Genomic DNA, 25,819 nt, shown 5'->3' with positions numbered 1-25,819 from the left:
TTGGTCTTTACCAGGTGATAGGTTATGAAATGGATAATGTGTTATGATCTGAGAACCTCTTTAGAGTCTGTGTTAGAGTAAAGTTCAATGAGAATCTGAAGTTTGAATTGGATCCTTTGAAGGTTTCTTCAAAGGAGCTGCTAATGTTTTTGAATGTTGTACACTTATCATTGATGTGTTTTGTCTTCATTTCTCAATCTTATCTGTGTATGTTTTTGTTGTAGCACACGTCCCATGGAGACGGACGCCAGGAAGTTTCCTCTCGAACTGGGCGCTCTGGAGCTCGTTGCAGGAATTCTATAGCTTCCTGTGCAGATGAACAGCCACATATTGGAAATTATAGACTTCTTAAAACGATTGGAAAGGGGAATTTTGCAAAAGTGAAACTGGCAAGACACATCCTTACTGGCAGAGAGGTAAAGTGGTATATGTGTAAACAACAGGGAATTGCAGTAAGTCTGAATGTTCTCTTGGAGTAGTATCATCAAAGTCTACGACTATTTAGCATTTTTACTAGACAGCATTGCCACTGTTGTAGGAAAAAATAGAAATAGAAAACTGGATTTTCTTTTTAGCAATGATTACAAAACAGTTTTTCTTTCAGTGGTCTCTTAATTTTGTATTTTTCTCAAGTCTCTGTCCAACTGAACTGTGTTCAAGTTTGCTACTAGAATTCCCTCCTAAATTTTCCATTCCCCCAAAAGGGCAAAAAATATAGCAATTAAATAGACTTTCCAGAAAGACTGTTTCTTGGTATATCTATGTTGCACAGTTCAGGGCTGTGCTGGAGGTGAAATTGGGAATGGGAATTAATATAGTTTCTTGATTGTGGTGCACTGCTTAGCTTTGTGAAGGAAATACTGTGTGTGGGCTAGTCAAATGTATCATCCCAGGATGGTTCTGCTAGTATCTGCACTGCTCGACTGCCCTGGGACGTTCCAGTCTGTTCAGCCCTGGTTTGTGTGTCTGTCGCTCTGTGGAGTGTGGTGTAGACAAGCCTTCTCTTTTATCTCTTCATAGTGTCTAACACAGCTCCATAATTAGCTTCTGCATGCCGTTGCAGTGTAATTAATAACTTCCATCTAATGATGGTTCTGATTTGGTGAGCTATATTCCTCTTTGCTTGTTACAAAAGGTGTTTCTTGTTGCTATTCTTACTAGTACTAATTCTGTGTACCGCAAGATGAAGAAACACCTTATAGACCAAGTGCTTGCCAAACCTATCTAATGAAATAAATGCTTGTTGACATCAGCCAGGACTTTTAAAGAAAGCTAAGTGGCTGACTGTAGCGTTTTAGGTGAATTTCTTTTTCTGAGTTAATATGGAATCAGTAGCCCTAGGAGCAACTGAGGGGTCGTCATTATGGCAGAGTTGTTAGGAGGGATTTTTTTTTTGGCAGTTTTGGTGATCAGTTGTCTTCTGATATTAAAACTAGTGCTGCTTTCTAGACAAAGCTTCTGTTTATTTGCTTTCCACTTAAGTTCCCTTCTTCTTTTTTACTGATATCTAACACAGGAAATGCAAGTACTTGGTTAGTACTTACTTGCTGCTATTATAGGCATGGGTGGTGAAGATAAGTATCATGTGGGCTTTTGTCACGCGTTGCTTTGCAAAAATTGAAGCACAGTTTTGTTTTCTTTTTTTTTCTTTAATGCACATAACTGTGTATTAACCTTCGATTTAGTACTTTTGATTGAAACTTCAGCAAATAATGTGAGAGCGTAAAATCTTTGGCCAAACTCATAAAGATTTAGATATTAACTTTCTGTAACTCTCATGGTATAGGTTTCATGTAATCAAGTCAGAGCATAAATACTTTCCAGGATCTAGACATTGGTCCTGGTTACCTGGAATGAGTGGCATCCCTTTGAAGGGAACACTTAAGTATATTCCTGTAAAAGTAGCTCAAGGTATTTTAAACTTCTTTCCCCTTTGTAAGAGGGATTTGTAAAATGTTCTCTTCCTGCTAGGTGAACTATACTGCATTGATGATAATTACAGGTTTTAGATATGTATGACCAGAAATGTTCACAATATGCTGGATAACAATTTCCAGTATCGCTAATTTTTCCTTACCCTTGTAGAAGTACTTATCCATCTTAAGACTGCACCTTCATGGTAGTCATGTTGATTCCCACCCCCCCCCCGTGATCAGTGGCTGTACCTTGTACTTTGTAGTGCTGATTCTCACTTTCTTTGAGAACTATAGTCTCCAAGGTTGTTCATATCAGTTTTCTATTGTATTGGTGATGCTTCTTAACTCTTTCAACAGACTTACCATTATAGTTTGACTTCCTGTGCCCAGGTCACTGATACAGATATTAACAAAACTAGTCCCAAGTCTGATCCTTGAGAAACTCCATTACTTGTTTATTTCTAACCTGAAATCTCTCTATCCAGTTTTCATTAATTAAAAAAATCTCTACCTACATTTCAACTTACTGACTTCAGTAGTTTCCATGTGTCCTCACAGATGAGGCTTTACTATAGTCAGGATAGTTGTATCTGCTGTGTTCTGATCTTTATTCAGAGATGGGACACAATTAACTGCGGGAAAATATGTTGCATTTTATCCGTTCTCTCCATTTCCCTAATTTTTCCTTTCAAATCTTGAGCTAAAAGATTTTGTGGTAGTTGAGTCTGTTAGAAAGCTTGCAAGTGCCTTCTTCACTTCCCCCTTTTAAAAAAAAAAAAAAAAAAAAAAATTAAGTGTGAAATCTGATAATTTCTATTCCTGTGCTGCCATTTGTTACTTGCTAGTTGTTAGAAATCTCTGCTACAAGAATGCTGCTTTTTTGTTGTTTTTTTATTGTTTTTTTTTAAATACACCACTCAAGTCTGGGATAATTTTCTCAGTCTTACCTCAGGTTACACTCATCTCTCTGAATTTCTTTCACCTTATAATATTTTGTTTTTATATACGCATTCCTGTTGGACATCCTGTTCTTGTTCCTTTTTTTTTCCAACGCGTATATTGAAACCTAAACTAAAATATTTATTTAGTTTTGGGTGTCACACTTAAATTAACTTTCATCTCTACCATATCCTTGCTGCATTTTGACCCTGCTTATCATCTTGTCCTTGTTATCTATGTGGCTATTCTTAATGTCTTTTGAAAGGTCTAGTTCAGTTTCACTTTATGGCAGTTCCCTCTTTATATCTCTATGCTGATTAACTTCTTAATCATGCAGCAGATCCGTACTTTTCTGTTACTTCTTGCAGACGTGGGGGGAGGGTATGTTTGTTTAAGTGTTCTTCTGGGGTAGTTCCTACATCTGAAGCCCTGCCCTACGAATTTTCCTGGTCCTTGAGATATAGCTCTCATGTTTCCAACTGGAGTAAGTTCCAGGACTTTTTTACACTTCCATCTTCAGGATATACCTGCAAAGATGCATAGTGAGAGTCTACTCTCGAATTACAGAAGGGGAGAAATGTGCAATCCGTCAGGGGAGGATCAGAAAATAAGCTTAACTTGGGTGTTTGAGTCACCCTGCCAAGAAGTGCATGTCCTTCTGTGCCCTGCAGAGGTATTGAGGGTTAGCTTCACCACACCAAATCTGGCATTTGGAAATATTCTCCTTTGAGCTCCTCTATCTGGTAGACTTTTTTGTAGTCTGTTTACCCTTTTGAAATCAAGAATCTTCATTGTAAATCTGCTTTTATTAATTTTTTGTCATGCATTTTATCATCTTAAATCACATTAATAAAAGCAAGTCTACCTTTAAAAGGTTATTTCCTCTGACAAATTTTCCACACTTATCAAAATTAATCTAAAAGATAAAACTACCTTTTGCTGTTTGGCTGTGATTCCAACCACCTTGGAAAAATATATGGACCCTTCTGTTTGTTAGAGGCATGTGTTCAGTCAATATGCAGGAAGTTCAAGTTTCCTGCTAAGACAGAATTTGCTCAAAATCCTTTCAGGATCCAAGTCTGACTCGAAGGAATCTATTGTCCTTTTTTTCTTTTCTTTTTTTCTTTTCCTTCCATTGAAAAAGAAATCAAATTTAAGAGGGAGAAAATAATAATTTGAATGGAAGCAATTTGGCCAAGTTGCTCACAGCGTCTCAACTTTTTTTGACTGCTTTAATAACTCCTGCATTCCAGCCATGTAGGAGGAATGTCTCAAGTGTTGTTACTGTGAATGGTGAAAGCAAAAGTTAATTTTAATTCTACTAATATTCTCACATAAAATATCACAGCTGATGTTGCACAGTACTGGTGTAGGTGGACTTGCATTCTTCCAACATTGGCCACAGCACTCCATGCTTGAAATTTTTCCAGGTTTGCTTTATGTATAGAGAGCAGAATCTCTACTTTAGAAGGCAGTTTGATGCTTCATTAACTATGCTTAATAAAACAGGATTTTTTTCCTCAAGCTTGTCAGGAATATTCTTGGGGGCAGGCTCCCATTGCTTATGGTTTGGAGACCTTGTCATGGAGCCTGAATTTGTTCCCTGTTCTTGTCACTCCAAGCTCTCGAAGTCAGTGTTAACACATTGTAATTTCAGTGTTCATACAGATGGGAATTCTCTAAATTCACCTTGCCTTTAAGGTTATATTTAGTGCACTGAACAGTCGTGCAAGTCTACCTTTCAGAAAATTGAGGTGTGTACCGTTGCTGTATCTGCAGGGCTGAAATTGTTTGCCAGTGTCAGACTTTTCTGTTCATCTGGTGCCAGTGCACAGAGGTAACAGGGGACTTGTGTTTTGCAGGAACCCAATGCCTTAAGAGTTCATGGGCTGAAGAAACTTTTTTTTTTTTTTGGTCTTTCAAAATTCATCAGAGTTAGTACAGCTCAGACACAAATGTAACTTGTCCTCTGAGTAGGATGCGCTAAACAAGCAAACAGCTGTGTTCTGTAACATTGTCTTGAGACACCAGATCATTTTAAAATAACATTATTCTCTGTTGAAAAAGGTAGTAGTCACTCTGTATCCAGTCTAGTTTGAAGAGGTTGCAGAAAGTAAATAACTTTGTTACCTAGGTGAGAACAGTTCAACAGACATAAAGGTAGAGATAAAATCTTTCTTGGTTTCGTACACAGCTGCAAATATAAAATTGCCTATTGCTTAATGTTTTGTTTTTGAAGTGATTTCTCAAGATTTTGTAGTGGAATTTTGCCTCAGGAAATAGTGATCTTTAATTTCAATAGCATGCATTAGAAGAAAATATTCCCCAAACAAAAATGTTCTTAGATAGCCTCTTGGTGCCCTCACCATATGATGCACCTCAAATTTCAGTTTCAGAAAACCCCATACTCATTATACAGTTCCCTGATGTACCCAAATGTCGAATGCTGTTTTGCTTTCACCCTCTCCGTCATGATGTTCCATCCATCCATGCATTTCTGCACTTGAATGGAGGGCGAAAAGTTTGGTTTGTTTTAAGGTATTCTTTATTCCATATGTTTCCAACCCCAAGTTCGATGAGAAAACAGAGACGGCACAGTGATGCAGGGAAATGGGAGCTGTGGCATAGGAAGGAGCAGTGTCTACTATTTGAGCCAAAAGTTCAAGGGGAATTGAGAGCCCTTGCCTAGTACCAGTAAGGTATTACAATCAGCTGAGTTGCAGCATCTTGCTTCTTTGAGAGGCACCATCCCCCTGGATCCTGCTGAGTTTCTTTTGGCATGCTTAACTTCTAATTTTGGATGGAAAAATACAAATTGGCATGTAATTCTAGGAAGAGTCCCCCTTCCTGTTCTAATTCATCTTGTATCCAAATTGCATTGCATTACATTGAGGTTCATCTCTGCTGCCTCTTCATTGTCTTAAATCTTCAGGTGCTAACTGGTTACTGTGGTACTGAATTTCTCTTTCGGTTATTTTGTGAAATTTTTATTTTGTTCTTTAGCATTTCTGTGCAGTATTTACTGAGAAGATGAAAAGCAGTAAAGGAATAAACTTTTCTAAATCGTTGCAGTACAGTTCATGGGTCTTTGTTAACACAAAAGGGTAATATTTCTTTTCCTATCTAACAAGGAACAAAATGATACAAACATTCAGTGAATTTCCAAAGATGAACTTAGTTCTTGCAGAATTTGTACAGCATTACTTTCAATTTGCTATGAAATTTGTGCTTTTAAAAGCATCTTCACAAATTGGCATTCACAGTTACTACTGCATATTCTGTAGTGTAATTATACTCTGTAAATATAATCTGTAGGCATACTGCTGTCTATCAGGGTACTATCTAGTATTATAAGTTCCACTATAATATGATGTATTATCCACTATAGTATGATATAATGTAGTATATAACGTGTATATATATATATATGTGTGTGTTATAGTCTTATGTCAAGCAAAAGACAAAGTGCTCTTAGTAGCCTTAAAATACTAGAGTTTTTTCTACTGTCCTGTTTAGTATGTTGCAGTAGAACTAAATTATCTTTCAAGCATTAATTCCAAATGCTTGCAGATTAAAACAGAATACAAGTACATAATTTTCTGAAGAAACTTTTTGGGGCTATTTTCATGTTTTCCATTTCTGTTACTAGACCTATCTTTCTTGTAACGTGGCTACAATTGTTCATACTGAAAATATTGATTTAATAATTCTTCTTGTAGGTTGCCATAAAAATAATTGACAAAACACAGCTGAACCCAACTAGTCTACAAAAGGTAGGTTTTTACATTTAGTCTTTCAACTGTTTTGTAACTTGTTTCCTTTCACCACCTCCTTCCATTAACCCTGAATGCCTGTGCTGGAGAATCTGAAGCATTGCATACCTTGCACACATCTGACTATTTAGTAACTGGGTTTGTAACAGACATTTTTGACAGCCCTGCAGTTGTTCAAGATGCATATGTGGTTTTATAGATGAGTTCCTACAGAGCTGTAAACTGAGAAAAGTGTTGCTAGCTCCTCTTGTTTTAAGTTAATGAAATCTCCTGAGAAGTAAACTCAGTAAGATGTCATCTGGCTTCCTTTGTCTCTAAAGTACAGTCTAACCCTGCAGAGAGGATGTTTGCGGTTTGATGTCATGCCCCCATGTCTCCCTCATGCTGGTCATTTTGTTAAATTTACAAATACAAGGCTTGTTCTGTCCCCTTAAACTGGCCATGAAAATACTGCCTCTGGACTGTACGGCCAAACATTATCTATGCCTTCATATAGTTTCCAGCAGAAAAGGTGCTGTGGTTTTTCAGCAACAAATTTGAGCATGGCTATTCTGGTTTCTTCCCTCTAGCCTCAATTGTTTTGTGTGCTGTTACAATTGTATTGCCTTATCTATTTTAGTAAGTAGTGATAAGTCTTGCTCTTTCATCAAGCAAGCCAATCTGCTTTGGAGTGCCCGCAGGAAGTACATTTAAATGTCACTTTTACCTAGGACTTTTCTAACTCTGTCCATTCTTTTAAGTGCTGCAGTCAAAGGCTTTTTATTTACTTTTGTATACTTTGATAAAAAAGCTTCATGCAATGTTTCTGTTTGAGAGAATACCCAGAACTTACCTGCAAACAAAATTAAATTGTACAACCAGAGTAAACTGAATAATATACACATTTGGATTTTATGCAAATACTAAAAAGATCGCATGATTAGATGTTTTTATCAAAATTAAAGCTGCAAAGGAAATTGGAAAAATACACAAGTTCTTACATTGTATGACTTGAGAGACGAAGAATAACCTATAGAAGAAAGACTGAGTCTTCCAAGTGGGTAGCAGCTTTGGTACTTCCTAGTGACTCTTTAGGCTGTGTAAAAGGAAATAATGTGGTTCCAGTTTTCTCACAAGTATTTTCAACTTAATCTCTGACTTTCTGGTAATTTCTGGGAAAACAGGGAGGCAATAAAATGTAAATTAGGTTATATGGTAAGTTAGATAAAGTTGATTTGTTTGGCAAACGTGTGCAAATCGAAATACCTAGTAAATTGTTGTAACTGCTTGGAGCCCTTTGAAGGGAAACAAAAGCTATGTCTCTGTCTCAGTTGTCTTTTTTTTTTTTTTTTTCTCCAAAATTTATAAAATCAGATTTTTAAAGTGGGATTTGTGGATTGGTACTGTCTATCACTAGGTTCTGAGCATCAGTGACTTTTTCCTTCTTAAATGGGAGTCTGGAGGCTTGGTACAAAATAGCGGGGTAGAAATCGGATCAAATTTGAGGAGTGAAATTGCTAAATTGCTCATTTCTGTAAGGTCATTTGGCATATGAACACAGAAGAAGGTCTAGCAAGATGTAATGTAGGTGTTCTCAATTCAGAAACAAAGTCGTTTTCTTAATTTTAAGTGCCTGCTTGTCATGGTAAACGGAGTAAAGGCAGACTTTAATACACAATGCACTACTTATGAATTTTGCTTCATCTAGGCTTTTTGAAACCTCTTCCCCAAATTTTTCCCCCCAGTAGTGTCAGCAATGTCATAGTCTCAGTGTATTCAAAGCAAACTACTTGTAGATTCAGGGGAAATGAAAATGGAAGTGCTGCTGACCTTGCACTTCTGGAGGGAGCAATAAAATATTTGAGGTATGGTGGGGAGGGAAGGGCTGTGCAGAGAAGAGGGTATGGTGTATAGTGTCTCAGCTGTGGTGTTGCTGCGTATCATGTTCGTCCTTAGGTGGTGAAACGAGCAGTGATTGACTTAGTCTGCTGAGTCCAATCCTTTGTCTCGCATCTTCCACACCGACACTTCTGCTGCCAGAAAAAAGTTACCCTTGTGAAGGCCCTGCCTTCCTCTCTAAAGCAGTAGCAGTCAGTAAGGTACTGGTGGCTGCAGGTTTGGCAGTTAAATATTCAGCAGTGCAATTCTTCACAAGAAGAAGGGTTCCTGTCTGCTGCTTAGGCAGTCTGTGGTAGCCCCATGCAGCTACTCTTAACTGTTGTTTTGGGATCTAATTGCTACTCTACTGCTTTTCTTAGTGAAGAGGAAACTGTAATGGGTACTTCCCTGCTTTAAAAGAAAAGGGAATTCTTAGAGCTTTTTTCCCATGGCAGCACTGTTAGTCATATTCATTATTCTCCAAAAATGTACTCGTGTACCCAGTCCCTGTGAATATCAGTCTCACTGGAAGCAAGTGTTGGTGCTGCAGTAGTTCACTTCCTCCTAAACAAAAAAAAAAGTTTGTTTTGTTTTTTTTATTTCCTTTTGCATAAGTAATTCCATTATATGCAAGATTTTTACCAAGACTCTGTAATAACACTAAATCACTTCTCATTTTCCTTTTTTAGAACTTGGCTCCTCAGGCAAATATTTTGGTTGTTATGTGCAGATGTGTTTGCCACTTGTTTGGGCACCTTGTTTTGTATAAGGCTTTAGAGTTCTTAAACCATCAATTTTAATATATACTGTGTGCTTTTTCGCCCTTGGTCAATCAGTATTTTAAAAGATGCAAGGAAAAGATGAGAATTTAAAATGCATAGACTTTTCTGATCATAATGTATTTTGCCTCTGTTTTTGAGTTGTGATCTGTTTGAGGCAAATTTGTTCTTGCATTGTGTAAAGGCCTCCTGAGTGGGGCTCCCAATTATATATAGGGCATATCCAGTGGGGAGTTACCAAGAGAAGCCTAATACGCAGTTAAAGCTTGAGCTGGCTTAGGACAGTATCTTGTGAACATCTTTCTCTCTTTGGGGGGGACGGGGACCAGGATATGGTAGAGCTCTGCATCTGGCTGGTGTACTGACTTGCTGTTTAGCAAACGTTTCCCTTTTTCCGTGTTTTTATAGTCACTTGTGATTGAAACTCTTGCAATATCTAATGCAGGAACTCTTCTATTTTGTCTTTCAACGTGTACAAAGACAGCTTAAAACAATAGTTCCTTCTCCCACCCCCTCCTTCTGCTAAGGAGTAAGCGCAGTAAAGCTCAGGTAAAATTGATACAGGGTTATTACTCAGCATGCATCTGTGCTTCCATTGCTAAGTTTCTTTTTGTTCAGTTTGTCCACTAGCAGTATTAATTAAATGTAACTCTTTCCATATATCTAACGTGGCTTACAGTCAAAGGACTGGGCAACAGCAAAGCTGAAAGCCATTTATTTTGCGGACTGAGGCTGTTTGTCTTTGCCGAGAACTATTTGTAGAGCTCCTGTTGACTGAAAATGAGCTGTTCAGCAAGTCGGGAGTAGTTTTTAATCTTTGTATTATAAATTAAACTGATAAGTACAGTTTTAAGTTGATAGTCTGCCTTTATGGTCTTATTAAGACAAGTAAATTCTTACAATGAAGAAAAATAACTTTCCACTTCTGAGTTGAGAACCTTGATGTTATGTCTTGCTACACCTTCTTCTGTGTCCTCATGTCAAAGGACCTCAGATTCAGCGGTGTGTTTTGTTTGTTTGTTTTCCCCATGATACCTGACTCTTTAATGAACTGTAATGTGGGCTTTAGAAAGTATGGAAATAGGGAGTACTTCATTTATTGAAAGCTGATGCACACAGTGTTTTGGGGGAATGAATGTGGAAAACCTCTTTTTTTCTTTAAGTATACTTTTTGAAAGTGTCTTATTCCTCTATCAGAAATAATGTAATACAATGTCAGACATTTGTAAATGCTGCTGTTAAAGCTGCTCTCTGTGTCAAAATGCCAAACATAACATGTAAATGCCTTCAGATTGTGCTCCCCTAGTTGGTTTAAATAACTAAAATTATAGTAAAGAATTGGGTGTTTGTATCTTATTTTGAAGTATTTATATTTTGAATTTCCTCTAAGACAGAAATACCTTTTTGAAAAATGCTTGTTTCTAGTCACCCACTTCAACAAAGAGTTGATGTAGAAACTACTTACTGACGTACTTCATTAGGGTTAGTAATGCAGAGTACTGGTTTTGTGGGCATATTAGGTATTTAAATCAGCCCAAAATATGGTATGAGCTTGGTTACGTTATACCATCAAATTGTACTATGTACAATAGAGGAAGCAGCTAGCTCCAGTGAAGAAAGCATTCTTTATAAAAAGATTAGGTTAATGAGTATACTAATTTAGATGATGATACTGCAAATTTTAGCCTAGTTCTTACCGTCTTATTCTGTATTGCCTTTGGTTGATTCTTCTTGTTTGGTGGTACCTTTTTCCAGTTATGACTTTGAGCCTCAATACTATATTCGCATACTTAAACTCATGAAAATACCTTTGTAGGTGGGTGAGGTGATGGTGAATAGGCTAATGGCTGAATAGCAGCCAAGTTCTTCATCGGTGCAGCAGTGGAGTTGTACTTGGTGCAAGTCTGACCCAACAGGCTTTATTATTCAGTCTTGATGGTGTATAAGCAGCTCCTCATCTAGCAAAGGGTCAGTCATAAACCTGGACAATGATTATAAAATAATTAAAAGCATTGGGGAAACTGTTTTATTTTACTCTACATCCAGGTAGTGTGCCATTCAGAGCTGTAGTCATTGCAAAGGGAAGGATGTCTCTTGGTGAGTTTAAAGGTTGCTCCCCAAATGTTACCCTTACAGAGACATTGGAAAGGAAGAGAAAATAGGTAGAACTGGTCTTCAAATTGTGATTATTCTGCAGTTTGTTTTATTAAAAGAGATAAAGACAGAAGGAATCTGTTTTGTTGGCTCTTGGCGTGTTTTTGTTTCCTATATTTCACTTTTTTTTTCCTTTTTGCTTTTATTGAGTAACTACACCTACAGATTTCCGGTTCATCAGTGATAAAGAGAAGATATTAAATGTGACTATGTTTACGTGAAATCTGACCTGAGGGGAATCTTATAGTAGCACTTCTTGCTTTCTTACTGTTAGTAACAATGCTGTTAATCTCTTACTTTGCAAAATCTTTTTTTTTCTTTCTTTCTTGTCTGCATTCCTGGGGAGTTGCATACTTTCTGCTTCAGTCTTTCTGTGTTAAGTTCAGTATGTGCTGTTACTTTATTGGTATTGCTGTAGAAGTTAGTGTTAGATTTATAATAAAACCACTTGATAGCATGCCTCAAAAAGAAGGAGCAATCAGAAAATAATCAAGACTTGAGAAAGTCGACCATCTGGAGTCTTGGGCTGGCATAGGGGGTCCTGCAGAGGGGAAACAGTTTTTTATATTGTGTGTGTGTGTGTGTATATATATGTGTGTGTGTGTATATATATATATATATATATATACACAAACATACATACATACGCATCTACCATGTAAGCATACTGCCTGAAAAGATAATTGTTTGACTTTTTTCCCCATCTACTAAGCCTTTCAAAAGTGGCTGTAGGAAGATAAGAGAATGGAAATCCAATAGTATTGTACCTTAAGGCTTTCATAATAATTTTTTATATTGGGTCTTCTCTGAGAGAAGAAATAGGACTACTTTTCTTTCATTCGCTATTAAACAGCTTTGTTAAAAGCAGTGTTTTATATTGTAGTAACAATACCAATGGCATTTTTAATATTTACATTTACAGATTTATCTTACATCTTATAAAATTGTCTTTTGGAGAAGAGAATTTTCAAAGATGAAAATAGTTAACAACTGATCAGTAATAGACTTTGTTTTCATTTTTGGTTTGTTAGATGCAAATCCCATATTACAGTCCAGCTGTAGGAGGCCTACCCTGTGCTGGGGTGGGTAAGGGAGCTACACCAACAGAAAACTCTTGGGTGAACTGTTCTTGTTTTGGGGAGTTCTAGTTTTGGTGAAGCTTTCTGTTAAACTTATTCCTTGGGAGTTGGTCCAGGTGAGCACCAATGCTTGTGTAAAGGGAAGTAGTAGAAACCTGTCATATACGAAAGTAGATGGTGAAGAGGGTTGGGAGCAGGATGATTCCTTTCCATAGCAGTTAGATCAGCTTGCTTGTGTTATGAGACTCTACCCTTAAAGCAATGGTCTAGATGTCAAGCGTTTCTTCTACTGGCTAGGGTTTGTTTGGTCAGGAAGACACCATTTGTGTTTTGTCCCATTAATTTTGGCAGGTACATTAGTGTGTTATACTGGATCAGCTGTCTGGGAGGGTGGATGTCTGGCAATGAGAGATATTGAAACCGTAGTGTCAAATCCCAAACTGGATGTTACCATGCCTCAATCATCTTAGAGTAACACTTTTGAATGGTCAAGAAGCTGCCTGGCCTTCCCATATGTGCTTAAAATTTGCTCGTTGCTGGTATAGTTGAATAACACACCATTTTGTGAAATAAGCAGCGGATTTTCCCCTGCAAATTCCTGTCATATTGCATAGTAATTCCATGGTGTGCTAGGAGATTGGGCTTTAATAACATACTGAAGAGTGCTGAACTCATGCCAGTATTATAGCAGAGTGGTCTTCAAGCTGTGCTCTATAGGGGGTTCATAAAGCTTTGAAAACAGTATTTTCTATAAAGAAGTAAAAAAAAAAAAAAAAAAAGGCATGATATGATATTTAGTGGCCAGGAAGAAGCTCTATAGGTTCTTAATGGACTTTTGGCCCAAAAAGTCTGGGAACCACAGACTTCACTGGTCTCCTGAGCTATCTGGAGTGCTTAGTGGGTTTTTTCTTTTCAGTTTGCAGGGGGATTATTTTGGGGATTAAAAGAAGCAAGCACTTAACTCCTCCTTCCAGTAAATGCTTATTTCATGAACTTCACTCAAATGCTAATAGTACGTTTGCCCTTTGCATTTAAAATTAAAGAAGTAAATCAAAATGATCGGACTTTAGGAGGAATGGGTGTTACCTATTACTTTCATTAACTTATTTCATGTTTTATGTTTATTTCAGCTCTTTAGAGAAGTAAGAATAATGAAGATCTTAAATCATCCAAATATAGGTACCTTGTTTTTTTCACATAATTTCCAACTCTGGAGAAATGCTAGCTTTTTCTGTTAAAATCGATTTGGTATAAGTTTAATAGAAGATTTTGCACCAGGGCTTAACTTACTGTAAAGCAGTAATAAATATTTTGTCAGAGTTGTGTGTATTTAAAAAGAAAAAAAAGAGAATCATTTGGATGTTTGTACAAAACAGTTATTTAGATGGCTTTTTAATTGCTAATGTTGTACTTTTTGAGTGTAATGTTCACTTTGCTCCTGCATTTAAGTTCTCATTCAAAATAAGTATATACTAAAAACAAGCAGTGGTCAAGACTATGTTCAAAATTGTAAGGTTTAGGCGATGTGCTATTGTTACAGGGCTGCGAGCAGACTGTTTGATAACTTGTCACAATGTATGTCAGTACAGTGCATTAAAATGGCTATAGCTGATGCTCAGATTGGTGGAAGTTACGCTTAGTTTAGTTGCTTTTCCCACCAAACTGAGGCATAGTATTGTTTCACGACAAAATACTGTTCCTTGTGAGTTGACCAAATGTGATACAGTATTTTCCATTTTGGAACATCAGATAGAAAAAGCTTCTTCAGAGAAATATTCTGATATTGTCAAGCAGCAATTCCAAAAGAATCCCTTATGGAGTTACCTTAAAACAATACTTCTGTAACTAGATAATTGATTAAAAAATGGCTTTCTTTTCTAGTGAAATTATTTGAAGTCATTGAAACTGAAAAAACTCTCTATTTAATAATGGAATACGCAAGTGGGGGTAAGTATCTCTGCTGTGATTATAAACAAGTTGCCAAGTAATAGAAAGCACTTACTTTGAAGTTTTGCTTTCTTTTATTAGAAAATATTAATGTCATGGTAGGGTAACATTTTATGCAAAATGTTTTATGTTTTCTGGGGCTTTTTAAGGCTACGTATAACTTGTAAAACTACACCCTGAATTGTTGCAACTGAAGAACAGTTGCTCTGTTTTCATATTTTGAATTTAATCAGAATCTATATTCAGCCCTAGATTGCTCCTGTCTACAACAAATGTTAACTTTTAAAATTTATTGTATTCAGCACCCTTCGTCTAGTGTTTTCGTTCTCACAAGATATTTGGTAAAAACATACTCAGATGCAACATTTTCCATGTTTTTTTAACTCCCACTTACTAAGGCACCAGTACTTCTGGTTTTCAGATGTTGATGACATTTGACCTATCTTAGTCACAGACTTTCTACTATCAGAGTTTTTGGGCTTAGTCGTTTGTCCATTTTAGGAGGGAAGTTATAGAGGAACTTAAACACTTATTCCTGATTGTTGAGCAAAAAAATATATATTGTGCAATGTCATGCTCTTTCACCAGAACTGGAATCTAGGTATAGAGGATTAAATTACTCCTTGCTGGCTAAAACCTAATAGCACACTTGTTTTCAATGTGACTCTTCAGAATCAGCTGCTGGGAGTCTCAAAGATTTGAGGCTCTTCTTCAGGTTTGGGAGGGAGATGCAGAGATTTCAGAGAAAAAAGTTTCAGCACTGAATTTGACCCTGATGTTACATTATGTGAAGTTTATCTAATTATCATATATCAGGTACAGATTTTCTGCCTGCATACATTGTCCTCCAATAGCTCCCTGAGTGCTCAGCAAAGCTGTGCCTAAACACAAAAAAGGATGGTAAAATACTCCTCTAGCATTTGCTAGTATTCCTGGAGGCATCTCTGTGTTCTTTTTGATGGTGCTTCACTTAAAAGTGAAGTCCTGTTGCCATCTAGTGATTGGCTTCCACAAGATAGAAGGGCCTACAGTTCTCTAAAGTAACAAGGATCTTAACTGAAATAATGGAGAAATATGTCTTGGTTTAAGAGGCTGCGAGCAGCAGTACTATATACATGTACGGCGTAGTGCAAGGCAGGACGGCCTAATAATCTGAAGTGGTAGGGATCAGTTTCCCATCTTGCCTCTTTATCAGGTTGTTGGTCACATACAGTCTGTATGAATTCTGTGGTTGGAAGATGAGAAAAACTGTATCCCTACAACTGAAAGGTTTTGTAAAACAGTGGATAACACTTTCTCTGGTGTCCTTTTCCCTGAATTATGAAGAAGTTTGTTTCTTCAAGTTTTCTGAGGAAACAGCTGTGAAGTACAGCTGAGATGAGTTGTGTTTAAATAATATGCTACAGAGTGAAGTAAGGTTATTCTGCAGAAAATCTGATACACTGTCAGATGGCTCAGATGCTTTTTTTTTCCTGCTATAAGATTTTATTTACTTTTTTTTTTAATTTTTAGTTAGTGAAGTTGCTTCTTGTCTGTCTCCCCCCCCCCCCAAAAAAAAAAAAAAAAAGTGAAGTTATTGAGCTCTTCCCTGGTGAGGTGCCTATATGCAAAACAGGAGGTATTTTGCTCAGTAGAGAATGTTTAGGTATTTGATCCACTTCTCAATGCTTTATCAGTTTTGCATATTGGTGAAGAGTTTTTAAATTTGCATATTAATCTGTGTTTGCAGGGATTCTCTTATTAATCTAGCTACTGATTATTAGTGAAGAAAACCTCCATGCTCTCACAAACAAGTCTGTTTTATGAGCCAGTTGGCTAAATCTAAAGCTTGAATGTTGTAGTCTATATCAGTGTGCTACAAAACGATTGGATTGATTAAAAAAATCAGATCTTTATTAGCGTTTTGATAGTCTCCTTTAGACGTCCACAGCCATGCAACATTGGGCTTGTTCCGGAGTGCTTCTCCATGCATCTTACAGGTCTGATGGATTACCTCCATGTGTCCTACTGTGTTTGTTAGTGTGGACTTTATTCTGGGTGCCTGTTTTAAGCCTAGGATAAAGCTAAGCTTTCTGCCTTCATTAGAACACTTCTGTATATACACACACACAGAGAAATTATAATACTGGTATGACAGTATTTACAGATATCATTAGATGTTTTCATATGAGGCTCATTTTTGTGGTGCAAAAGATACTCTTTTGAGAAAGTCTGTGAAGGGGTACAGGTCATCTTATTTAACAAAATAGAAGTCTGGTGCTCGGTTTCTACCATAAATAATTGGAAACAATTTTTTTTCTCTGTATTCAGTCTTTCATTAATTCTTAATGTTTCCTTATATAGGAGATTATGGTATAGTAAATTGCTATTGTCATTCACTGCAGTTGTATCTTGTTTTGTCTTTACAATTGTAACTGTAACCTTCAGTTTAAGTAAAATCATTCTAGTGAAATTGTTGTGGGTAACTACTAGAAAGGAAACTCTAGACTCTGAAATTGGCATTAAAGTACCTTGTTATTTAATTGTAGGGGAGGTGTTTGACTATCTGGTTGCACATGGAAGAATGAAGGAAAAGGAAGCTAGAGCTAAATTTAGACAGGTATGTATAACACTCCTATACATCAGCTTTTTTCCATTTTTATTACAAAAATGAGTAAAACTGCTATCCTTTGTGTTTGATTTTTAGCAATGTTCAACATGTGCATTTGTTGTAGTACTCGGAAGAATCTTGGGTTTAAGCAGTACTTTGAAGGGGTTAGTAGTTAGTTAGTAGTTCATTCTTAGGTGCTGGTTTCCTTCGTGCCGTGTGCCAGTGTGCTCAAGAGTGCCAAAACACAGCAACTGCTTCATTTGGATGTGCATTGCATTCCAAGATTCATTTCCTCTGTGGTGATTTCATGTATCCTTAGCCCAGTTGGTCTGTAACCTTTTGGAGGTTGTTCAAATGTAACAAACAGCTACAAACTAGGTCAGCTTCAAAATGAAGGTGACCTGTGTAACATACATCCAGTCCTTTACATGAAAAAAATGCAATTTAACAGCTGTTCTAAAAAGTCATGGCAAAATAATTTCCAGGCTTGTTAGTTATAATTTTCTTTGATGGATTAACTTGCTTTGCGAAGATGTTTGGGAATTTCATTGATCTGTAAAAAGCATTTCCGGTCTACAATAAAGCAGTACTGAACATAGTTTTCTATTAACTAGTTAAAATCCAAACCTCTGTGCTCTTGTAGCTTCTAGCATTTCATCTGCAGATCTGAATGTTTTGTCTGAGGTATTCCATTTTGTTTTCTGCTCTTGTGCAGAATTTCATAAATGTTTATATTTCCATCTCTTTGGTCAGTTGGGTCATCTAGTTAATATTATGAAAAGTAATAAATATCAAAATTATGCTTCTGTTTAATGACACTCTAAAATAATGAATGGGGCAAGAATAATGTCTTGAATTGTATATGGGGGTTTTAAACTGGTAAACTGTGGCAATGATATGACACTCGGTTTCACTGATGCAGGGTGTAGGAGTGCAAGCTCTGATAACTTCACTTTTTAACCATAGTCATACAGAAGTAGAATTAATTTGACATTACTTGTTTTTTTGGATGTTTTATTCATAATCTTTTTCACAAAATACTATATAAAGTTTTTATACTCTCCTAATCTGACTTTAGGATAGTGTGACGAAAAGCAACAATTTGGGAACTAAGAAATTGTATAACAACTGTTTTGCTCCCTGTGTCTCATATCATAAGAGCCATACTAAAACAATGTAGGCAATAAGCTCAAGAGTAGCAGTGCAGGAAAAGAGAAAAATGGAAAGGTATTTAACCCAATACAAGAAGGCAACAAAAGCATTTGTACGGAAACCTCTCCTGTCTGTAAATCTTGAATTTATCCTCTTAGTCTTTTGCAATAAATAAATAAACACCGACACCACCACACAATCCAAAAAAGCAACTGCAGACTTCATATCCCCAGATGATGTGATAGATGATTACTTGAGTAATATACATCTTGATAGTAAGGAAAATTTGTCTTCCTATTTAATAAAAATCTTATACTTCCATTTCATGTCCCTGCAGGTAGAGAACTTTCCCTTGTGATTAAGGATTTCTTGTCTGTGCTTCTGTTCTGTATGTTAGATGAGACATGATCAGTTCTACTGGGTTTTGGAACAGATGTTTCCATCTCAATTGTCTTTTCTAAATTCCATACTGTTACCTTGCATTTGTAATGTCACTTGAAGAACTTCAGAATAACATGATTTAGAGGATTTCCTGTTCTTATTCATATGTGACTGTTGAAAATTAGTACTGGTATGGTTCTCCACTCTTTGTACTCACTGTCTTTTATCAGGAATTGTGTGGAAATAGTTCTTGCAGTAATTCCACTGAAATCTCACTTGTTCAACAACTGTCAGGTTTGGGTGTTTTGTCCAGCTATTTGACTCTCTTAAATGAAAACTTGTGCAAACAGGCCTATCATGTTTTACAAATACACTTAGCACTTAGTTTTATGGGCTATTGTGGGTAATACAAAACATATGTAACTTTTTTTTTTTTAATGTGAAGGAAAAGAATTTAAAAGGTAGAGTTATCTGCTAAGCTGGATATTTCACCCATTAAGAGCTGATTATATGTACTGCAGATTTCATGCCCGATTTATGTATTTCAGTAGACTAAAGGCTGTCTGTAAAGATATCTAGATGACATCACTTGAACCCACTGAAGCATACAGAAATATGTATTTCTTTTCTGAAAGTATAAAAGTTTCTTTCTATAAGGCTTTTTTTTCCTTTCAAAAGTCTGGAGTAGGCAGCTATGCTCTATTGTCCCTGAATGGCTGACTTAATAGTTACCAACTTCAACTGATTTTAGAAGATCTCAATCTCTCAGAGGATCTTGATACAAGGTTCATGAAAGCCTCATGAGGGTGAGTGCCTGGGAACAAAGAGAGAACCATACCAATGCCCCAGTGAAAGAAACTAGCATGTGAGCTTAAGCTTTATTAAAGAGAGCATGCACGCAGGAGAGATATCAAAAGCTTTGATCAGAATTTGGCAGTTTTTTGGACACTGGGACTGAGACTGTGGGACAGTGTCAAAGGAAAGTAGACCTTACTGGGTTTACAGGTCATAAGACTATTCATTTTCCCTTACTGTAGTCCCAAAATAACTTCACGTAGCTTTTGGCCATTGTTGGAGGGAGAATGCTCTGTGTAGACCTTTTATCTGATCCAGTGCAGCTGTTCTTGTGTTAGATAGAGACTTATGACATAATAGGGGTTTTTTTTTAATTCACTAACTGGCTTGACAGATGGTGACCCTCTTTAAACTGGAGAAACAGTTGTGCCATGATATTGAGCTTAGTTCTTACAATAGGTTGTTTTATCTCTTGTTTTCAGTCCTGTTTCTTCCTTTGGTAGATGTGATTTCTGCATCAAACACTTGTGTTTTGTCTGAGGAGGCATTTCAGCTTTTCTCTCTCTAGCGGGCAAAGAGCAGAAATTGAGAAGTCTCCCTCCTAGCTTGTTTAAAAAAAAAAAGTCCATTTTGTTATGCACACTTAGGATTTTTATCAGGGAAAAAAATTAGAAAAGACAGTGATCAAGTTCCAGTCATGCTTGACAAGGAACACATGAAAGAATACAAACACTAAAAATACAGCTATTCTCTGCAGTTTTCCATTTCAAGATCCTTTCGTGTAGTCATGTATGAGAAATTTAAATCCAGAATGTTCTGCATTCTTAATATCACTTAGCTCTTTCCCTGCTATGGCCTTCTGAGCAGTTCTGGTTCAATCTAACAATCCCTATTCAACAGGAAAATCTGCCCATCTGGGTAAGAATTAATGCAAAATTAGGAAAGCAAATCTCAGAAGGCGAGAGGGATTCTTCCGAAAAATAAAATTGGAAATTAATAAGTATTACTTCTCTCCTTTCCTTTACCACAACCAATTAGAACTGGCCTCCTTTAGTCTTTCCACTTCTTCCCTAAGAAGCTGGGGAAGCAGTTTATAGAGTTTCTAGTACCAGCAGATGTTAGGATAGATCTTGAAAATTAAAATACGCACAATACATCATACTGTTGTATATACCAATTAAGAAATGAAATACTCATAACAGTGTGGAAGGAACCCTGAGACGTCATTTATCCTCGTCACTTTTATTCATCAGATAATCTTTATGAAGAATGGTTTGGCTATCTCTAACTTGTTCTTAAAAACCTAAAATTACACAGATTTTGAAATCCCTCCTAAAATCTATTCCAATGCTCGCCTGTTTCTGCTTCTAGAAAAACGAGCCACTTCTGTTTCTCCCCTTATTCTCCCCACCTGCCATGCGTCAGCAATTTTGTTGCTTCCAAGTAGTTTGGGGGGTAAGGGGGCTGTCAATGGAAAAAATGATGGAAGGTGAAAAACAAGGGACTCAACCCAATGAAGCATTGTACTATATCTTACTCAGTTTTGATTGTATTCTTCAGTTATAAATCTTACTTACGCATGTTGTATTGTTTCCCTTCCATGTAGAGTTGACACTTTGCTTCTGCAGTCTCTGCTCTATCTTGTTCCCTATGTAGACTAGTTTAAAAGCATCTCCAAAGAAAACTACTCATTGATAATCCAGTAGATTCTGACTATCTGAGAGCAGAAGCAGTGTAGAAACAACTAGAATAGTGCTGTGTCTCATGCTTTACTCAGGAATGCAGAGGTGTTTGGCATGCTGGCAGCCTTGGAAGCTCCTGGGAAAGTGAACTTGTGACTGGTGCTAAAGTAGTGGAAGCAGGGAGGAGTGGAAGGAAACCCAAAAGGATGGTACAATTGATGGCATGGAAGGAGACTGTGACAGCATCAGCAGCTGTAAAAAAAAACAGAACTCAGTCTGAAAGAGTGAAGAAGAAGAGGGAGCCAGTACAGAAAGGAATAAGTGAAGGCAGGTTAAAAATGTAGGGAATTGAAACAACTTTTCATAGAATATTTACTTTCTAAGGTATGATTTTGCACATGTGCGTAATTCAATAATACAAGGGCACAATAATCAAAACAACGTGGATTGCTTGAGTTTCAAATGCAAAATGATGGGCAGGTGAGTTCTTTGACCTACCAAGAACCTTACTTGCACCTATTCTAAATATTGAGAAAGAGAACCATTGCTTTTCTCATGTAGAGGAGGATCCTTATTCAGGATGGGCAGTCTGATCATGACTTACTTGTAACAGTAACGATGTCTCATTGTTTTGTATTTGAAATCTTGTTAAATCGTGGGACAAAAATTGCAAATACATTTATTTAAGCCTACTTATTAAAGTATTTTTATATGCAATTTCACTTATTTTAAGAAGTCATAATATCCACTGCCTCAATTCCAACTGTGTATGCATTACAATGAAATGTTAGTATTCACAAAGTCTGTCAAATAAAGCATGGCTTTATCCTTTATGCATGTAAAGTTTGGCGGTTATGCTTATGACTCTGTATTTATAAAGCAATATAGTAGGAGACCTGTGTAAATAGTTGCTATAGTTTGCTATAGAAAGCAGGGAAGATTCCTGATGTTTGGGAATTATGATGGAAGAAGTTATTCTATTACACTTGAGAGGCAGACAGACTTTCCTTCAAGCTTACTGCATTTGTACAGCATACGAAATACAAGTGTGTGCCGGTAAAAAGTAGACCTCTACCAGATGTATACTTGTTTCTCACTGTGTAATTGAAGTTTTGAAAAACAAGCTGTTTCCGAGTAATTTCTCCAGTAGTTGAGGCATTTCTTACACTCTTCTTCCCATGCTGTGGCATGAAAAATCACCTTTGGATAGAGTTTGGAAAACTTCAGGCTAGAGGGAAGGCTTTTATAGCGGCATACAGTACTGGAATGGAAATACTTCAGTAACCTTTCTGAAAGTCATTGCTTCCCCTGCTTCCTATAATTAGTCACACAGGAAAAAACAAAATCCTCTTTCAAGTGTAGTAGAAACCAGATAGACTGAATAACAAACACCTAAGTAGCTATGTATTTAGCAGCTTTACCCCAGATATGCTGGCCACTGTAGCAGTTGGTTATATAGCTCTGAATGCATAAGTATATGTCAATTCTAATAATAAATTTGGAACTTACTGATTAAAAGTCTGTTTCTTTGAGATGTCACTTATATAATTGGACTTGTTTTTTATCCAGATAGTATCTGCAGTGCAGTATTGCCATCAAAAGCATATTGTTCATAGAGATCTCAAGGTGAGTAGAAAAAAACGCTTAGGAAGAAGCGAGTATGTCAGTTTTTGTACCTCCAGGTGTGAATTTTATTATGCCTGTATTATGTAGCGTGTGTTGGGTTTTCTTATTGTTTGTGTTATAGCAAGTTTTGAGGAGTGTTGAAAATACAGAAATAAAAGGAAAAGCATTCATAAGGCCTCTCAATGCAGAAATTTAATGGCTGGTGGAAGATAGCCTCTCACCTTCTGGCCAGATTCAGCTCTGACTCAGATCAGTGTTAACTGAGAGGACTTAAAAAAAAAAAAAAATTAAAAAAAAAATGCAGTTTGGTAGTGGTGTGACAAGTTTTGGTCTTGCACAGAGTTAAAGCAATATCTGTTGTGATGATGAAACTGAAGCATGACAACTTTGAAGCTTGGTGTGAATTGGTATATCCTTTCTTTCAAATGTGCCTTTTGTATTAATAATGTTACCACATAGCGTGTGGTACATATCCTAGCTTTGTAATTTAAAAAAAAAAAAAAAAAGAGAACAACCTGAAAAGAGTTTAAAGGTTCTGTGCATTACCAAACTTCTACAGGGATACCATGTAAAAGTATGGACACTGTGAGCATTCTTTCTTCATCTTAATAGATCTAACAGTGTCAGTCACAGTAGTGCAGGATGCATCCTGCGCTAACAGATGCTAAAAACACAGTTTTCAGTTAGCGTAACAGCTGCTGTAATCTAAGCCATTGTACAGAGATTTTAAAATAGAGGATATATGAATGATAAACTAAAATATAATTAAAGAGCTTGCAAGGAAGGAAATGTTAATAGATGTTTTAACTTTCTGCCTTTTAAGAATGAATAAAAACGGGCAACAGTTTTTTCAAGCAAGCGTTTTAAGTTGATTCTACAAAGCATTCTTTCTCTCCTCCAGGCTGAAAATCTATTGCTAGATGCAGATATGAACATTAAAATAGCAGACTTTGGTTTTAGCAATGAATTTACAGTTGGAAATAAACTGGACACCTTTTGTGGCAGCCCACCATATGCTGCTCCAGAGCTCTTTCAAGGAAAGAAATATGATGGACCTGAAGTAGATGTTTGGAGTTTAGGTGTTATTCTTTATACCCTTGTGAGTGGATCTCTTCCTTTTGATGGACAGAACTTAAAGGTGAGTTTGTGTAGAACACCTTGTCCTCAGAGGGCATGTTTAGCTAATGGTTTAGTTGAGCTATTTGCTGTGTACAACTTACGGTCTTTTTTCTTTTTCTTTTTTTTTTTTTTAAACCTAGGAACTTAGAGAGAGAGTACTAAGGGGAAAATACAGGATTCCTTTCTACATGTCCACAGACTGTGAAAACCTCCTCAAACGTTTCCTGGTGCTAAACCCAACAAAAAGAGGCACTCTAGAGGTAATAAAACAAATAGGTGACCTCAGTGAGCTAGACATATTTTGCAAACATTTTTGAACTGCTTGTCATGCTGTTCCTGAATAGTCTATTTGGAGTGGGTTCTGAGGGAACTGAATAAAGGGTCCGACTTTTTTTAATGTTTGTTTGTTGGGATGACAGGACACCAGACTCCACAGTTACTTCCAAAATGAGTGTGAGGTTTTTTTACTACACTGCATACTTCATACAACTTTTTCCTGACAGTTAACGAGTGGATTCCTGCATTAATGGACCATCCACCAGGACTTAAGAAATGCGATCCAAAAACAGTGATTACTAGGTTATGGTGTGGTTGCCTTTTGCTTGCATTTTGTACTGTCATGGAGGAGATCAAAAATAATATATTCCTACCTGCCACTAACGCTCTAGTGCTCCAACAACTTGCACTAAAAATGTATGGGCTACACTAAGGAGAGATTTGGTGATGATGTACAGTATGTACGGTCACTTCTATCAGACAGCTAACAATATTCAGTGGTTATGGAGTATGATATTTAGAAATCTGGCCATGTGTGGCATGCTGTTATTACTTGCAGCAGTTTGAGCTCTTACTAAGTGTACTCTGTTTTTCTGCAGCAAGATATTCAGTATAATCAAAGAAAAATTACCTAAATTTCATTCTGGATCAAGAAGTATGACCAAGTACCCTCTCATAAGTACCATTTCACAGTCAACTTAAAGTTGTACAAGACTGTGTTCCTGCTGGAAGGGATGATGCCATCTTCCCCAAGCTGCATGCCCCCAGGCAACTTTAGCATCAGTTTATGACTGCACAGCTGAATGGGGAGTTAGGACCCTGACCTGACTGAAAATTTGCCTTGCCAAAAAGATTTGCTACGGCCAACTTGTGACATGAGTCAGGGCCACCCTTTTCAGGAACAGTAGAGTCATAGATCAACTAAAGCTCCTTGTGAAACTGTGTCCTTAAATACTTCAGAAAGACTTGTGGAGTGTATGCCATCAGTCAATATTAGAGAAGAGTTGGAAACTCAATTTTTTTTATTATTCATACGGTTTAATCCACTGTCTGTCTGTTGTCTTTTATATGCTTTGGCAGTGTTTAAAGCATTGTATTTACTTCCTTGATAGCAAGAACCTTTCATGGTTCTTGTAGCTGAAGGTAGAACTGTACAGGGAAGGCTTCTGTGGTCTAGTCAGGACCTAGTATCTCTATATTAGACATATCAGAGTTGTCATGTTGCTCTTGGTCTTTAAGGGCTTTCACTTTTCAGCTGTGTGCTAGAAAATAGCTGATTAGGAAGTAATCTGCCTTGGCATGTATAGTCTCCCTCACTGGAGCAAAACAAAATTAAGTTGGTGCTGGGGACTGTTCCAGAAAAGAAAAATGAAAAAAGGCATTAGTGTTTGATAGATGGGAAAGTCGTTCTTTCAGTAGCTTCTCTTCTTTGCTAATAAGTATTTTCTACTAACAAGAAAGCTTTCTTTGCAGCAAATTATGAAGGACAGGTGGATCAATGCAGGGCATGAGGAGGATGAACTTAAACCTTTTGTTGAACCAGAACTAGACATCTCGGACCAGAAAAGAATAGGTAAACCAATATTTTTCAGAACATGATGCTGTTTGTATTATGTATGTGTTTTTCCCCAGTCCATGCTTGCTGTGAATGTTTATTGTTCGGAAAGTGTAACTAGTCTTTTAATGTTGGTGTTGCATTAGGCTTATGTTCTCACACTTAATCTTTTGCTTCATTCTTTACATGTTCACTTCTT

General features: G+C 36.9%; 1 protein-coding gene across 13 annotated transcripts in view; it reads left to right on the top strand.

Annotated features, from left to right (window-relative positions):
* Window positions 1–25,819, top strand: part of MARK3 (microtubule affinity regulating kinase 3) — a 62,344-nt gene that overhangs the window by 10,437 nt on the left and 26,088 nt on the right. For all 13 annotated transcript variants that reach the window (XM_026079643.1, XM_026079648.1, XM_026079642.1 and 10 more), the window contains 9 exons: window positions 225–416; window positions 6,575–6,628; window positions 13,628–13,676; window positions 14,379–14,444; window positions 16,973–17,043; window positions 22,614–22,670; window positions 23,572–23,808; window positions 23,930–24,049; window positions 25,539–25,638. In XM_026079643.1, the coding sequence (XP_025935428.1) occupies window positions 225–416; window positions 6,575–6,628; window positions 13,628–13,676; window positions 14,379–14,444; window positions 16,973–17,043; window positions 22,614–22,670; window positions 23,572–23,808; window positions 23,930–24,049; window positions 25,539–25,638 (946 nt within the window). The remainder of the gene's footprint in view (window positions 1–224; window positions 417–6,574; window positions 6,629–13,627; window positions 13,677–14,378; window positions 14,445–16,972; window positions 17,044–22,613; window positions 22,671–23,571; window positions 23,809–23,929; window positions 24,050–25,538; window positions 25,639–25,819) is intronic.

Source organism: Apteryx rowi, unplaced genomic scaffold (genome assembly GCF_003343035.1).
Source record: "Apteryx rowi isolate R43461 unplaced genomic scaffold, aptRow1 scaffold_5, whole genome shotgun sequence".
In the NCBI taxonomy this organism is placed as follows: Eukaryota; Metazoa; Chordata; class Aves; order Apterygiformes; family Apterygidae; genus Apteryx; species Apteryx rowi.
The sequence above is the reverse complement of the archived record's forward strand: the minus strand, read 5'-3'. Positions and strand labels throughout refer to the sequence as shown.